At 35.9% G+C, this 16,129-nt stretch overlaps 1 protein-coding gene across 1 annotated transcript in view; it reads left to right on the forward strand.

The window, feature by feature from the left end:
• Positions 1–16,129, forward strand: part of CF2H8orf34 (chromosome F2 C8orf34 homolog) — a 401,924-nt gene that overhangs the window by 362,370 nt on the left and 23,425 nt on the right. The window contains 1 exon segment of the mRNA XM_042924126.1: positions 10,331–10,424. Within this exon segment, the coding sequence (XP_042780060.1) occupies positions 10,331–10,424 (94 nt within the window).

Genomic DNA, 16,129 nt, shown 5'->3' on the forward strand with positions numbered 1-16,129 from the left:
TTCTCAGTTTGAATTTATAAGTATGTGTATGCCCATAAGCATTTTTTTTTTTTTAATTTTTTTTTCAACGTTTTTTATTTATTTTTGGGACAGAGAGAGACAGAGCATGAACGGGGGAGGGGCAGAGAGAGAGGGAGACACAGAATCAGAAACAGGCTCCAGGCTCCGAGCCATCAGCCCAGAGCCTGACGCGGGGCTCGAACTCACGAACCGCGAGATCGTGACCCGGCTGAAGTCGGACGCTTAACCGACTGCGCCACCCAGGCGCCCCTCATAAGCATTTTTTTAGGAGCTCAGTATCACATAGCTTTTTTGTGTTTTGTTTTTGTTTTGGTTTTTTTTGTTTTATTTTTAGAGAGGGAGAGAGAGAGGGAGAGAGAAAGAGTGCAAGCAGAGGAGCGGGACAGAGGAAGAGAGAGAGAATCCCAAGCAGGCTACATGCTCAGTGCAGAACCCAATGTGGGGTTCAATCCTAAGACCCTGGGATCATCACCTGAGCTGAAATCAAGAGTTGGACATTGAACCAACTTGTCAGCCAGGTGCTCTGACATAGTGGTTTCATCTAATATTGTTTGATATTTAGATTTAAGCTCTTTTTTAAACCAACATGTGATCATTCTTTACAATAAAACTCTAAGTGTGATCTTTAAAAAAATTTTTTTTTAATCTTTCATTTATTTTTGAGAGAGAGACAGAGTGTGAGCAGGGGAGGAGCAGAGAGAGAGGGAGACACAGAATCTGAAGCAGGCTCTAGGCCCCGAGCTGTCAGCACAGAGCGGGGCTGGAACTCACGAACTGTGAGATCATGACCTGAGCCGAAGTCGGATGCTCAACCGACTGAGCCACCCAGGTGCCCCATCTAAGTATGATCTTAATTAGCGAGCTCTTAACTTATTACTAGTTCATTTCTTTTTGCAGATATTAATTCATTTGGTCTCTAGGAAATATATATTCAAATTCTTCTCCATGGAGAGCATGTTGAGAATGTGAGCCATAAAATGATAATTTTTTTCTCTCACATCTACTCTTTTTTCACGTTTGTTCTCTTTCTGCTTCTTAGTAGAGTCACAAACGATAAGGAACAATTTTTATAAATGTTAGAAGCATTGAAGTTAAAACTGGGCTAGCAAACATTTGCTTTTATTTAGTATACACTAAAACTCAAATAAACCATAGTGTTTACATTTTTAAATATATCTAACATTTCTTGTTAAAGTTTGGACAACTTTTTGCAGATCAAAGTCTGCTCTTTTTTAAATTTAGTCTTATAATTAGACAAAATTATAACCACATGACATTAAGTCAATATTGTTTAGACCTAAATCGAACTAAAGAGACAATATGGTCTCTTCTACAAGCAAAATTAAAATGGAATTTCCATTCAACATTTTTTGTTGTTTAATATATTATTTTTCCAGAATAGGATTTGTAGTTTTGAGCAAATATAAAATGAGATATTTTTAAATAGTCTACTTTTCCTAATCTCAAAATCATTCTTATGGTCAAAATTTTTAAAGAAATTTTGTGTTCTTCACTTGTAAAACACTTGGTAACTCAGGTAGGAGTAAGAATTTCAAGTTGCAGAAATTTCAGTTTTGAAATAATACTAACAGTTATTCAAAAAATGTATAGAATTTGAAACAACTTATCAAAATCAACTGCTTCCAAAGCTTGATTGTCACACTTTTTACAGAAAAGCTAATGTGTTTAAAACATCACATTCCCCCTATGTGTTCACTCTTATGTGGATCCTGAGAAACTTAACAGGAACCCATGGGGGAGGGGAAGGAAAAAAAAAAAAGAGGTTAGAGTAGGAGAGAGCCAAACATAAGAGACTCTTAAAAGCTGAGAACAAACTGAGGGCTGATGGGGGGTGGGAGGGAGGGGAGGGTGGGCGATGGGTATTGAGGAGGGCACCTGTTGGGATGAGCACTGGGTGTTGTATGGAGACCAATTTGGCAATAAATTTCATATATTTAAATAAATAAATAAATAAATAAATAAATAAATAAATAAATAAATAAATAAAAATAAAACCTCACATTTCCCATATGAATAATTGGAAAGTAGCATAGTACACTGCTTACAAATCCCCTAATCATGAGAGATTTTTTAATTTAAATGTATATGCATCAGAAAAGTATTGTCAACCTAAATGGGTGAGAAGCTATAAAGAACTAAAGACTGAAGTTAATGATTTTTTGAAACTTTGTAAAGAGCAATTTAGAGCAGCTCCTCACGTCTGCAGGAAGCTAGCTGGTGAAGGCCGGAGGCAACACACACAGGAGTGTGAACTAACTCAAGGTGTCAAATGGCAGCTTGGCAATTGCTAAGGGTGTCAGACAGGAAAAAAAGCATGTAGAGCAGGCAGGCCCTTTTCCAAATCTGTGGAGGTTGGTTTTGCCAGCTCTACGATCTGAACCGGAAAGGAGGCTGATTCTATGCAACACAGTATCTTAAAATCACTTCTCATGCCTATTTTGGCCGGTCTTGTTCTCCGAGTTGTACTATTGCGTGATGGCGACTGTCATGAAGTTCCAACTACACTTCCGTGGAAAGTGCATGCCATTATCCTGTCATAGATAAGATACAATTTACTTTTTATCATGCACAGGGATTCACTTTTCAAAAACCAATATTATTACTTAGTGACATAGTTTCATTCACTTAAGAAAGGAGGAAACAATTTTTTTCAAGGAAACCCTATTTTGTCTTTGACATTCATTTAGAACTGATACCTGTTGTTAAAGGATAACTTGTTTTTGTTTTTTATTTTTTTTAATTTTTTTTTCAATATATGAAATTTATTGCCAAATTGGTTTCCATACAACACCCAGTGCTCATCCCAAAAGGTGCCCTCCTCAATACCCATCGCCCACCCTCCCCTCCCTCCCACCCCCCATCAACCCTCAGTTTGTTCTCAGTTTTTAAGAGTCTCTTATGCTTTGGCTCCCTCCCTCTCTAGCCTCTTTTTTTTCCTTCCCCCTCCTCCATGGGTTTCTGTTAAGTTTCTCAGGATCCACATAAGAGTGAAAACATATGGTATCTGTCTTTCTCTGTATGGCTTATTTCACTTAGCATCACACTCTCCAGTTCCATCCACGTTGCTACAATGTTTCTGTTTTTTTTTTTTTTTTTAAGTCTTAATCCTGGTTTTCATACAGGTATAAAATGAACACATATCAAAGACTTACTCAACTCATTAATTAGTAAGGGGACCAGTAAAGTGTTACAACCAGTTCAAAGGGACGGTTAAACCCTCAGATACACAGTCAAATAGGAAATGCTGAAGTTATAAAGAGATGGAAAAACTGGCAAAACTGACCAATATCTGTAGGGTACCAACCAATTACGTTCAAATGGATACAATGTATGGGCTAGAATCATTTGCAGTACTGGCAATTTCTATAAACAATGTCCATGAAAAGTCCATGAAAGACTCAGAACCTCCACAGAATCAGGAACTAGAAGGACATGCTAGGAAAAAATGATTTATTTTCCATTGTCTGTACTCAGTAATCTCTCATCCATTTCAAAACCTTACAATTTTATCCCATAATTTCCTTGCAGAGAAATGTCACCAAATGGCATGAATTAGGACATAAAATGGAGCGCGATCCCAGTGCACAGTGTAGTATAGCAAGTTTGTCACATAAATTTATTTTAGCACCTTGCATCTATTTTGTAATGTTTTTCACAATACACCGTATTTTTCTAACTTCATCATTACTTTTTTCTGTTTTCTTTTCCCAAATTCTATGAGTTCAAACTTATAGCTTCCTAAACTTATTAGTTCCCTCTTCTTAGGTTTTAATTGACCTTTTACAATTCCCAAAAGAAATGGGCTGTAAAAGTTTAATTTACTAAAAAATCATGGATCTCAGTCTGAGAATACAAGACATTTCATTAACAAATATGAAAAGAAAGGTACTTTCAAACTTTACTGCCATACCTTGGTGATATTGTGGGTTCAGGTCCAGACCACTACAGTAAAGCAAATATTGCAATAAAGCTGGTCAATGAATTTTTTGCTTGCACAATGCATATAAAAATTTTGTTTACGCTGTATTGTAGTCTATAAAATGTGCAATATGATTATGTCTTTTAAAAGTATACACTTTAATTTAAAAACATTTTATTGCTCAAAAATGCTAACCATCACTTGAGCTTTCACCAAGTCATAGTCACTGATCACAGATCTCCATAACAAATAAAATATTAATGAAAAAGTTTGAAATATTGAGAGAATTAGCAAAATGTGACAGACATGAAGTGAGCAAATGCTGTTGGGGAAACAGCACTGATAGACTTGTTGCACACAGGCTTACCACAAACCTTCCATTTGTGAAAAACACAATATCTGGGAAGCACAATAAAATGAGGTATGCTTGTATTAATTTACGTATGTAAGTTATAAATGGAGAAATTTGTTTCAATGGAAGTGTAGAATTAATTCTGCCTCAGAGAGAGCAGTCTATTAAATGTACCTGAAGAGGAGGGTAATTTTGTTTCACTTTACATGCAACATGCTTCCGGGATTTTTATTTTATGTGGATTCTATGGTTATAGAAGTAAAAATGAAAGCGATTAATCCTTTTTGGAAGATAGAAGCTGATGTTTTGTGCATTGTTTTCATATTTATCCAAAGGAAGAGGGATATTCAGTTGTCTCAGGATTGGAGTATCCAATGGGGAAAGTTTAAGCAAAAGAGCATTTTTTTTTTCTCTAAACATACTGAACTTCCATGACCACAGATGACATAAATCACTGATTGATTGCATTTAGAGAATCCAAAAATAGGCTATCCATGTGGAATAATACTACTGCTGAAGTTTATAAAGCACTTCCTCTGTTGGCAGATACAATGATATGCTGACATACGGCTGGCAGCCGGTTTCCATGTGATGCATATCACCATTCCTCAGCACTCCTAGTCCCTGGGTGTTTACATACTTACGGTGAAAGTGTTTTAGAAAAAGGATGAATGGCATTTCTTCTAAAAGCAACCCCAGAACTTGCTCTTGGGTGTATGAAACAGTTTGTACTATGGTTGAGACATAGTTTAATATTCCTCTAGAAAAATTGTTGAACAAGTTGGCACAGAACATATCAGCTCCTGTTTTTAGAAATGTTCAAGATTTCAGCTTCTTGTCCCCCTCAAAAAGTCTGATGGGTTTTAGTTTGAACATACGTAGTATTTCCTGTTGACATGGATAAAGCAAACAGGTGCATTAATATTATTAAACCCTATTTTAGGGAAAACCAAAGTAAAACATTTAAATGATCTATTAATAGTAATGTTTGTACTATCTCTACGATTCCAAAAACTTACCATTTTAGAGTTCTTCCCAAACTACATGTTTTACTGAGCTAATGTTCCATTTTTAGTTTATATAATTTACAATAAACAAAGGATAACTGAATGTTTATTATCTTTTCAGGAGTAAAGCCATTAAATCTGGAAACCAATCAGTAGGATTGCTTAATATTCTGAACTATTATGGGAAAAAGTAACACAATTGACTTATTAGCTATGTCTTTTCTTATGAAAGCAGGTTTTAGTATTTGGGACCAAAAGGTAAATAACCAAAATGCTTGTTTAACTAAAAATATTTTTTCATGGTCACTTTAAAATTTTATGTTTTAAATGAGTAAGATTTAGCCATTTTGATTTTACCTTACAAAGCCAAAAGGGTATTTTTCATAGTTCTTTCTTAAACATCAGAGATTGTGTGTTCTATTTTTGGTAATTTGCAGGAATGTGAGTTCCCTCTCTATTACACAAAAATTTCTGAAATTATATTTCTGCTGTCCTGTATACTGTTATGGAGTTTTAAATCCAAGACTTTTTTTTTTTTTTTTTTTTTTTTTTTTTTTGCATTTATGCTGTTTCTTAAGGTATGGCCCTGCAACACCGGATCCAATAATTGAGAAAATTGAACAAAAAATAAGTTAAATTCCAAAAATAAACACTAATTTACACGTAAAGTGTATATTTCAGGATTAACTGTCTTTATTTTTTTCTTTGCCAGCTTTCCTTACACTAGTTCATCTAGTGCCTCTCACAATCTGCTGGCTGTCTAAAGAATCTAGACCTAGCAATTCACCACTCGTGAAATAATAGAGGTCATCTTATCTAGTACTTTCATCTGCTCCATTCCATCCAAAGAAGAGAAGTGACGTGTTCTAAATTAACTACAGTAAAAGACTGTGACTCTCAACCCTGAGGCAAGGGCTTTTCGGTGCAAAGCCCATCTCTTATATTATAGCAATATAAGTTTTGTTTTTATTTTTTCCAGTTTTATTGAGAAGTAATTGACATGCATCCTGTTTAAGTTTAAGGCATACGGCATGATGGCTTGATTTATATATATTATGAAATGATGACCGCAATAGGTTGAGTTGACATCCATCATCTCATATAGACGCAATAAAAAGAAAAAAAATATTCTCCTTCTGATGACAACTCTTAGGACCTACTGTCTGGAATTTAAGTTTTAATCTGATTAACAGACTATTTTCAAGTTGTTGGTACTAAAAAAAAAGGTGCTTTTATTTTAAGATTGAAAATCACTTAAAAATGTTATTTTGCTTATTTTGATTTTTAAATAAACCTTTTTATTTTAGAGCAGTTTTAGGTTCACAGAATTGTTGACAAGGTAGTTCAGAGGGTTCCTATGTACCTCTCACCCAATTTTAATTGTCATTAATACCTTATATTAATATATTTGTCACAATTAATAAACCAATACTGATACATTATTAGTAACTAAATCCATACTTTACTCAAATACCCTCAGTTTTTTTCAAATGTCTTTTTTCTATTCCAAGATCCCATCTAAGATATCATATTACATTTAGTAGTGATATCTTTAGGCTTTTCTTGGTTGTGACAATTTCTCAGACTTTCCTTGTGTTTGATGATGGTAAGAGTTTTAAAGAGTACTGGTCATATATTTTGTTGATTGTTTCTCAGTTGAGATTTGTGTGATATTTTTCTCATGGTTACACTGAGATGATGTGTTTGAGAAGGAAAACCATAGAGGTCAAATTCCATTTCATCGCCTCCTATCAAGGGTATATACATACTATGAATTATTGCTATTGCTATTCACCTTAATCACTTGTCTTTAGATAGTGTTGGTCAGGTTTCTCCACTGTAAAGTTAGTCTTTTGGCCCTCCGTTCCATATTGCACTCTGGTAGAAAGTCACTACCCATAGCATGCGCTTACAGATTAGGAAGTTATTCTCCACCTCCTTAAGAGCAGAGTATCCATATAGATTATTTGAAATCCTTTGCATGCCATATTTATCTATTCTTACCTATTAATTTATTTAGTCAAACATTTATTTTTGTCAGAATGGATTCATAGATATTTGTTTTATATTGCATAATAACCCAACGCTATCTTATTTATTTTGTAGTATAAATTGTCCTAGCTTCTGCCATTAATAGATTTTTCACTTGGCTCCTTTATCCCTTTGATATATTCCCATTATTGTGTGTGTGTGTGTGTGTGTGTGTGTGTGTGTGCGCGCGCACGCGCGTACATGTGTGAACACCTTCTTGCTTTCTGGCACCACAAGATGCTTCAGGCTTATCTTGTATCTTTCCTGCCTCAGCCCTAGAATCATTCATTTCTTCAAGAATTCTGGTTCTTTCATTAGAGAATGGTATTAGGAACCAAGATATGGGTGTTAGCTGTGTTCTTTGCTATTGGGATGTCATCACTTCTAAGCCCTCTCAGCTGCCAGAGTAGGGAGATATATGTGTCTATAGTAACCCATGTATATATCAATATTCATAAATATTTCAATATTTGGCCTTCTGTATATGTAGTGAGCTCAACATGAGTTTATGCTGACATCTCCAACTCTAATAATACATTATACATGGATCAGTCTAGCCTTGCTTTCTATAAACTCCCACTTCAACAGTGAGAAATTTGGCTCCCAGCATCTGTTATCCATTTGCTTCATTGTCCAATTCCAGAATATATGTAGCTTCAGATTTGTTAACCTATATGTACATGGAAAACAACTTTATCAGTTAGTATACAGTATTTGTGAACAGTTCTTTTTGGTTTTGGTTTTACAGACTCCATTCATTTTCAAAGTTACTTAGGTTAGCACCTTATTCCATCACCCCCTTCAGTTACATTTCATACATCTGTAATGCATCTAGATGCTTTGTTAGTGTTTTGCTTTCCATCTTGGGATCTTCCAACCTCCTAATTGATTTTTTGTAGCCGCGCACTGAAGAAAGTTCTCAGACAGACTAAGCGGACGTGCAAGGTGCCTCTGCCAGGGAAATAACAGCAGCAGCAAACTGTACATAGTCTTTATTTCATGTTTGCCAGGTATAAACATCAAAGAGTGTCAATGCATGGGAGGAAAACACAAAGAGCCTCCAGACATAGACCAAGTACACATCTGGTGTTTATGGGAAAGCATGTAGGAAAGATGTGCAGTTTCAATGACAGCTAGGCAATTACAATGGTCTGTTCCCTGATTGGCTCCTGGGGGATCATGGGGTCTGTTTTCATAGTGCTATTGCATTCGACAGCCTTGAGACCAGAACATTGCTGATGTTTCAACAATTACCCCATTCCCTCTCCCAGGGCTTGCAATACACTCTGTAGAAATAACTCCACAATATTTTTTTTCATTTGCATACCCTAAGTTTTACTCTATTGTGTGAAGTTCTATAGGTTTTGACAAATGCTAGTGTCTTGTATTTATCATTATAATATCAGAATAGTTTCACTTCTTTAAAATATCTCCTCTGATTCACCTATTCAAACCCCTGCCCCCCTCCCAAACTCTAGAAAAATTGACTTTCTGAAACTCTAGATTGGGACTCAACATCTCTAGAGTTAACTGCCATAATCAAGGGAGGGCAGATATGATGTTTCTTTCATACAGGAGTTGTAAGCAAAGTGGAAATTTAATTTATAGCGATATCACTTTCAGGAGTTGTGGGCCCTTATTTTTATCTTAATAGTATTTGTCTGAACAAAATAAACAAAATACCTCAAGTTACAGAAAAACATTACTAAAAGAGGGGAGAGATGATGGATGAATTTGAGTCATCAAGAGAGTAAATCGACAGGTCGTATTGCTTTTGTCTTAAAATTTCAAAATATGTTTGAAAATTTTTTCTTAATTCATGGCTCAATAAATTTGAAACCAAAAGGTGACCAAAGTTATCCATGTCCTTAGGGACCTTCCAGATTATTTTTGAGGGAGGGGGATATGAAAGGACAATTACTATGCAGTAATTATTATGTTGGTACAATAGGCACACGGCAGAATACAGGAGTAGTTCTGTCTTCCCCGAGGAAGACTTTCAGTAGAGAGGACATCTGAGCCCTGGGAGAAGTGTCAATGTCTGAAACAGATAAATAAATGTAGTGTATTCTAGGCAGGAAGTGAAACCTCTTGGCATATCAGACAGTGACAAAATTGAGGAGCTACCTGTTAACTCTATCTGAAGTGCAAGGGTTAACTGAGGTGAGCTGGAGATGAAAGTGGCAGGACATCAGGGTGGACCAGGATGGATCACGAGGGGCTTTTGAGTTTAGATTTTATCCTGGGAATTGGGAAACCACTGTAGGACTATGGAAAGGTAACAGGTACCTCATATGACATCTTAAAAAGCCCACTCTGGCAGGAAACTGGTGGGGAGAATTAGGAAGGGTATGAAACTTGACCCTAGAAAACTCATAGATGGTGATTACTGCAGTCAGGATGGGAGATGATGAGGGTCTGGTTGAGGGCAATGAAAGAAAGCATAGAGCAAGAAGGAATTATGGGAAATATAGTGACAAAAATAAGGAAGTAAGAAGAGAAAGAAGACAGTGAAATAAGTAGCACTGAAAGGTAAAGTTGAGAATGTTCTCTAAATCCTACTAATCTTTATTCTCATTAAAAGGGGTTTGAAACTTTGATGGCAAACAGGCACATTTTGTGCAATTTTATATTGAATATTTCATTGTTATATTCCTAAGCATGATTGCCAAGATCTCCATAAAAATATTAATTCAGGAAGGAACAGAGTCTAGATATTTCTTCTTATTAAGACATTAAATCTTATTAAAAGGGGAATATAAAAAAACTAGTTCAGAGTTAATGGCATGTCTTTGACATGAAAATGAATTTAAACTTAGGACTCTTCTCTGTTGTGAGGAAATTCTTCTCTCTCTCTCTCTCTCTCTCTCTCTCTTTCTTTTTTTGGACATATAATTCATAAGACTAAAATGTTCACCCATGTTGGTATTCATGATATGCATCTAGAGTTTAATCCAGAATGAAATTTGTCTTTGGCAGGACGAATCTTTAAAGCAATTACAAGTAGTTCATCAGCCGTGGATCTTGCCAAGTGACACAGAAAGTGAAGGAGTAGAAGCAGAACAAGATAAACGTGAGTAGACGTGGCTGTTTACTGACAAATTGTCTTCAGCTAAAGGAAATCCACAAGGCAGGCATTTCCTGTTCATAACATTACACGTCTGCAAAAAATGCAGGCTTGTTTAGGGAGACCATGTAAAGATGAGCTCTACTTCAGGTTAAATGTTGATTCTGTGATGTTTTCATTGTGGTGCAGAGTCCTACAAGCTGACCCTGCAAGGAAGAGTATGTAACACCTCAAAGGAAGTGAACTGTTTTTCCTGAAGACCAACACAGAATGTCTGTTTTGCGATGTCAATCTTCTTTGAATATTGTGGAATTATAGCAGTGATAACTTGTGATTATCAAACAATTTTGAAGTGTGTTGGGATCATCTCATCATTATTATATGTGAGATTATCATTATTGGTTAAATGAATAAGTGCATGGACAGAGAAACTGTTGCTAAGTTCGCAAAACAAATAATAGTATCACAATATTTAAAGCATATAGAATATATAACTCTTGATTTAAATCACTAGGTTATAATCATAACAAAAAATGGATTACTACACTTTGGCATGACTCAGTGTGTGCTTTCCAGGGGTTTACTGACATTGTCAGATATATGGGCTCAGCAATCCAGATGAGAGGTTGGAGTCTGGACTATATGGAAATAACATCACTTTAAAAATAATAACATATCCAAATTTACTTTTTTAAATCAACGATAGCCTGCAGGGTGGAATAAAAATTGTAATTGATAACATAGCTCTCATGATAATTGGTATGAAGTGATTCATTAACAATTCCCCTATGCCATAGCTACCAGAAAGACCAATATGTTACATGGCTAACATTATAATCCTGTACCCAGGGGGATCTAGAAAATTACTCTTCTGGGTTAAAAGGCCTTAAAAAAATTCTTATCCCACTTCTGTAGCTGTAAGCTTATGTGGCCAGAGGAAACGCATCCAGGAGAGGGATTAAGAGCAGAGTGCTCAGGTGAGAACAGGCATACAGTAGAAGTGTCACTCAGCTGGCACATTCAGAAACACAGTGAATAACACAGTGACATTTTACAGATTCTATTGGAATCTGTACACCTACTTCAGACAAACAACTGATGAGACTCAGAAAGTGGGCTGTACTTGAACCTAATACAAAAATAAAGAGACTATTTTAAAGATCTTCAATGCAAGGGATCCTAAGTGAAATGATCTAGGATAAAAGCAGCATGAGATGCAAAGAGGAGAATACCCCCATGTAGGAAAGCATTAACAGTGGTCCCAAACTTTTATGCAAATAAATGCAAACCCAGTTATACTCCCTGTCTACTCTCCACTCACTCAAATGTACATAAACTCTCATTCTACACTTTGGATCACTTTGGTGATCATTTTCACCATATCCTCTTGAGGCCTTAATAAGTTTTGTGTTTAAAAAAAGCCTTTCATGGTAGTGTGTGTTGTATAAAGACAGTATATATAATTTTGCTCTGTTAGAGTCAACACACAGGTGCCCGAAGTGAGGAAGTTAAGGTGAACAACATCCTTGCAGGATCACAGTGTGTTAATTTTATGAGCGGGCGATAGCTTACAATGAGCTGGAACTTAAAAGAACACAGCTGATCAAAAGAGTCTATTTAATCCATGTGCAAATTTAGACTTATTTTTTGTCCTTAAATCCATGTATCTCCAATCAATATTAAGTCTAAAAAATAGCTTAATAATGCAAAGGAGATAAAAATCCCCCAAATTGTCTTTAACTCTTGTCATCTAATCATATTGACTTTCTGCATATAGTTTCACATGATTTTGGTAAGTTGCAATAATTTCCTCTTCCACTTGGATGCGAAGTCTTTGAGAGAAGGAATCTATTTTCTTTACCACATTGAGGTACATAATAAGAACTCAATAACTATCAGAAGGATGAATGAATGAGTGAATATATTTCTTTGATACTTTCTAATTCATTTATCAAGACAGTTGGAAATTTTAACAAATAAAATAAATAATAATTGTGACTGAATACTTGCAATAAACATTATTTATAGCTTTTTAAATTTTAATATTGGATTTATAGTTTAGCCATGGCTTTTGCCATATGGTCTATCAATCACTCTTAAAAAAGCCATTCCTGAACTCTCCTAACCATAGACCTAGCACCAAAAATATTTGATTTCAGCAATGTTGTACTTGGAGGTGACCCTTGACAATGGTAAATTGTTTGAAATAAAATCAGGGTTTAAAAATAATTAGGTAGTAATAAGAGCCATCTGGAAGTGGAATGCTAGCTAGCATTGTAGCCAAGCTCCGAGCACAGAGATGCAAATACTTTTCAAGAGCAGCATCCAACATTCAGGTGCGGGGACAAGTGTGAGATGAAGCCACTGAGGCACTAGCGTCTCCACTGGTACTTGTACTCAACACGTTTGGTTTGTGAAAGAGCTGGCAAGGTAATGTATCTACCTCTTGATTTCCTCAGTGAAAGAGAATTAATGACATGAATACATGTGAACCCAATATCTGATTTAGAGTCTAGAGGCTCGTGTATTAGAAATTTATGAGTGAGGAAAAGGACAAGATTCATCATTCCAAAAGTAACACCTGTTTCTTGACTCAGCTTTCTATAAATTATACCTAGGTAGTTTTATAGCATTTTCTCATTTCTCCTGAGACAAAATTATCATGGCAGAAAGTTTCCAAATAATGTCAGGATCTTTGTAGCAGTGCATATTTCCTATTGCATCATTTAAAAATAAGACAGCTCAAATAAGTTTTATAAAAGAACACCTTTTAGGAAAAGATGTCTTGAATAATTAAATGGGAAGCTTTAAAAACTTCTATTGTAAATAAGATAAACAGAAACCTTAATTAGATTTTTTTATTCTGCTTTTTTTTTTAAGGTATAAATCACAATTTAAAAAAACCTCATGTTAGAAGTCTGTTTGTTTTTAATCTCTCAGATTATAGGGTGAAGTCACTAAATAACTCATGTCACAGGGGCTCCTGGGTGGCTCAGTCGGTTGAGCGTCTGACTTTGGCTCAGGTCATGATCTTGTGGTTCATGAGTTGAAGCCCCGCGTCAGGCTCTGTGCTGACAGCTCGGAGCCTGGAGCCTGCTTCGGATTCTGTGTCTCCCTCTCTCTCCCTGCCCCTCCCTGGCTTGTGCTTTCTCTCTCTCTCTCTCTCTCTCTCTCTCTCTCTCTCTCAAAAATAAACATTAAAAAAAATTTTAATAACTCATGTCACAGATATTTGAATCTACTGGGATACTGTTTGGTGTTCATATTACTGGGCTTCACTTCAGACATATTGAATCAGAATCTCTGCAAGGGACTCTGAATTCTGCATTTTTAATAAACCCCTCAGGCAGACCTTGATTATTCTAAAGATTGGGAACTACTGGATGAAAAGTCCAATGAATCAGAGGGTTGTGAATTGTTTCCATAGTGTTGTTAGATTTTAGACCTTATGTCTCTACGCTACTTTTCCCATCTGTAAGTTAAGTTTGGATGTAAAATGTGAGAATGGAGAAAGAAGGCTGAAATTTGATGGAACAAATGTGGAGTGAAATTGAGATACAGGCCATCCAGTCGGTAGATTCATTATCTACATGGATATAAAGTCATAAAATAGCTATCGTCAACACAGCCAGTACCTTCTAATTATGTTGTGAACTTTTAAAACCTGAAAAACTAAGGTAAAACAAACAAACAAACAAGCTAAGAAAAAGAAACAAACAAATGAAATAGTAGAGATGTCCAAAATAAAGAAATAAGAGTCAGAGTTAGAGGTGCTAATGCAAGTGTGACTTGTTGAGACCTAAGATATGGATTCAGGTTTTAGACCCTGGAGTCTGAGGTCTTAATAGCTGTAACGACTGGTGATTTGGCACTGGGTCTGCCTAAGGCAGGGAAGCTGGTATGAGGGGCCTGTATAGATAAAGCCTGACACCTGGGGGAACTGCCACAGGTATGAAACAGAAACAAAATACCTGTACTCTCCAGCTGTGCAAAACAGGAAGAAGTTGTCTATCTGTTCTAGGCTTTGGATGAAAAATGTAAATGTGTTCATCAGAAATCAAGATCTCAGGTCTGTACGTCGGTGGTTGGGTCCAAATTTAAATTATGTATAGTGTTAGGAACCCAAAGATACAATAAAAAATGGGCAGCATTATTAGAATTCATATCTTCTCATGTATAGATGCAAGAACTGGGGCATTTACAACTCTCAAAGTTCTAAACATTGACTCCTGCTTAAGATGAGCTCTCCAGCAAAATTGAAGATCCTTTGTATATGCTGTGTTGTTTCTCTCTGCTTTCAAGATTCTTCCATTGCCTTTCTTTTTTGGTAGAGTGATATGTTAGTGTGGATATCTTTGACTTTATCTTACTGCTGTTTCTTGGATATGTAGATTAGTATTTTCATCAGATGTGTGAAGGTTTCAGCCATTATTTCTTCAAATATTTTTTCAGACTGTTTTTTCTCATTGCTCCTTTGGGGACTCTGATTATATGTATTTTGGTACACTTGATGGAACTGTTCATTTTTCTTCTTTTTTTTTTTTTTCTGTTCCTCAGACTGGATCTCAATTGACCTATCATAAGTTCTTCGCTTCTTTCTTATGCAAGCTCAAATCAACTGCTGAGCCCCTGGAGTGATTTTTGTTTTCATTTTAAATCCAGAATTTCTATTTGTTTCCTTTATATTAATAGTCTTTAGTTGGTGAGAATTTATTCTCATAATTTCCTTTATTTAACATGATTTATTTTAGTCCTTCAAATATATTTATAGTAGTTAAGTCTTTGCTGAGTAAGTCCATCATCTGGGCTTCTGCAGGGAGTTTCTCAGGACTGCTTTTATTTCCTATTTAGGGGCCACAGTTTCATGTTTATTGGCATGTATGATATGATGATTTATAAACCATCTCACTAATTTTTTGGTTTGTTGCAAACTGGATACTTAATATAATATAATGTGGAAGTTCTTACTCTGGAAGTTAGACCCTCCCCCGACAGGGTTTGTTGCTGCTGTTTTTCCCTGTTGTTATTGTCCTTACTACTTTTTATTTAGTGGCTTTTCTGAACTAATCTTACAGAGTCTATATATTTTTTTGTATACAATTACTTAAGTTTCTACTCAGCTTAGCAGTCAGCTAATACAGGGTACTGAGGCAGGCTATGGACACTGCAACACTTCACAACTTTGGTTACGTAGAGCTTCTAGGTTAAGCAGAGGTGAGAGACAGAGCTTTATCAGGGTTTTTTTTTTTTTCCTGGACAGGTGCATAGTACTACACATGCATGTTGTCTTCTAGATCCTCAGGAATATGTCAGAGCTTTTGAAAGCTTGTTATGGGCATCTCATCCACTAGATTTATTATTATTATTATTATTATTATTATTATTATTATTTTATTTTTATTTTGTAAACTCCTTGGTTGCCCCAACTGCTATCACTGCCTCAGGCAGCTGCTGTGTAAAACTATTGCCCCTAATTGTTCGTGACAAATGTCATAGGGACTGACTTTCTCACTGCGTGAACTCTAATCCAGGGCAAATAAAGAAAAACACTCAAATGAGGATTTTGCAGACAGCTTCTATATAGGTCAAATAATGGCAATTCTCTAGATACGGGACATTTGGGAGGAGCTCCAAACCCATTCTGCCCCCTCTAGAAGATCATAGCCTTCTTTTTTCATAACTCCCATCACTGTTCTTATGCACAGCTCTCT

The sequence above is a fragment of the Panthera leo genome, chromosome F2 (genome assembly GCF_018350215.1).
Source record: "Panthera leo isolate Ple1 chromosome F2, P.leo_Ple1_pat1.1, whole genome shotgun sequence".
In the NCBI taxonomy this organism is placed as follows: Eukaryota; Metazoa; Chordata; class Mammalia; order Carnivora; family Felidae; genus Panthera; species Panthera leo.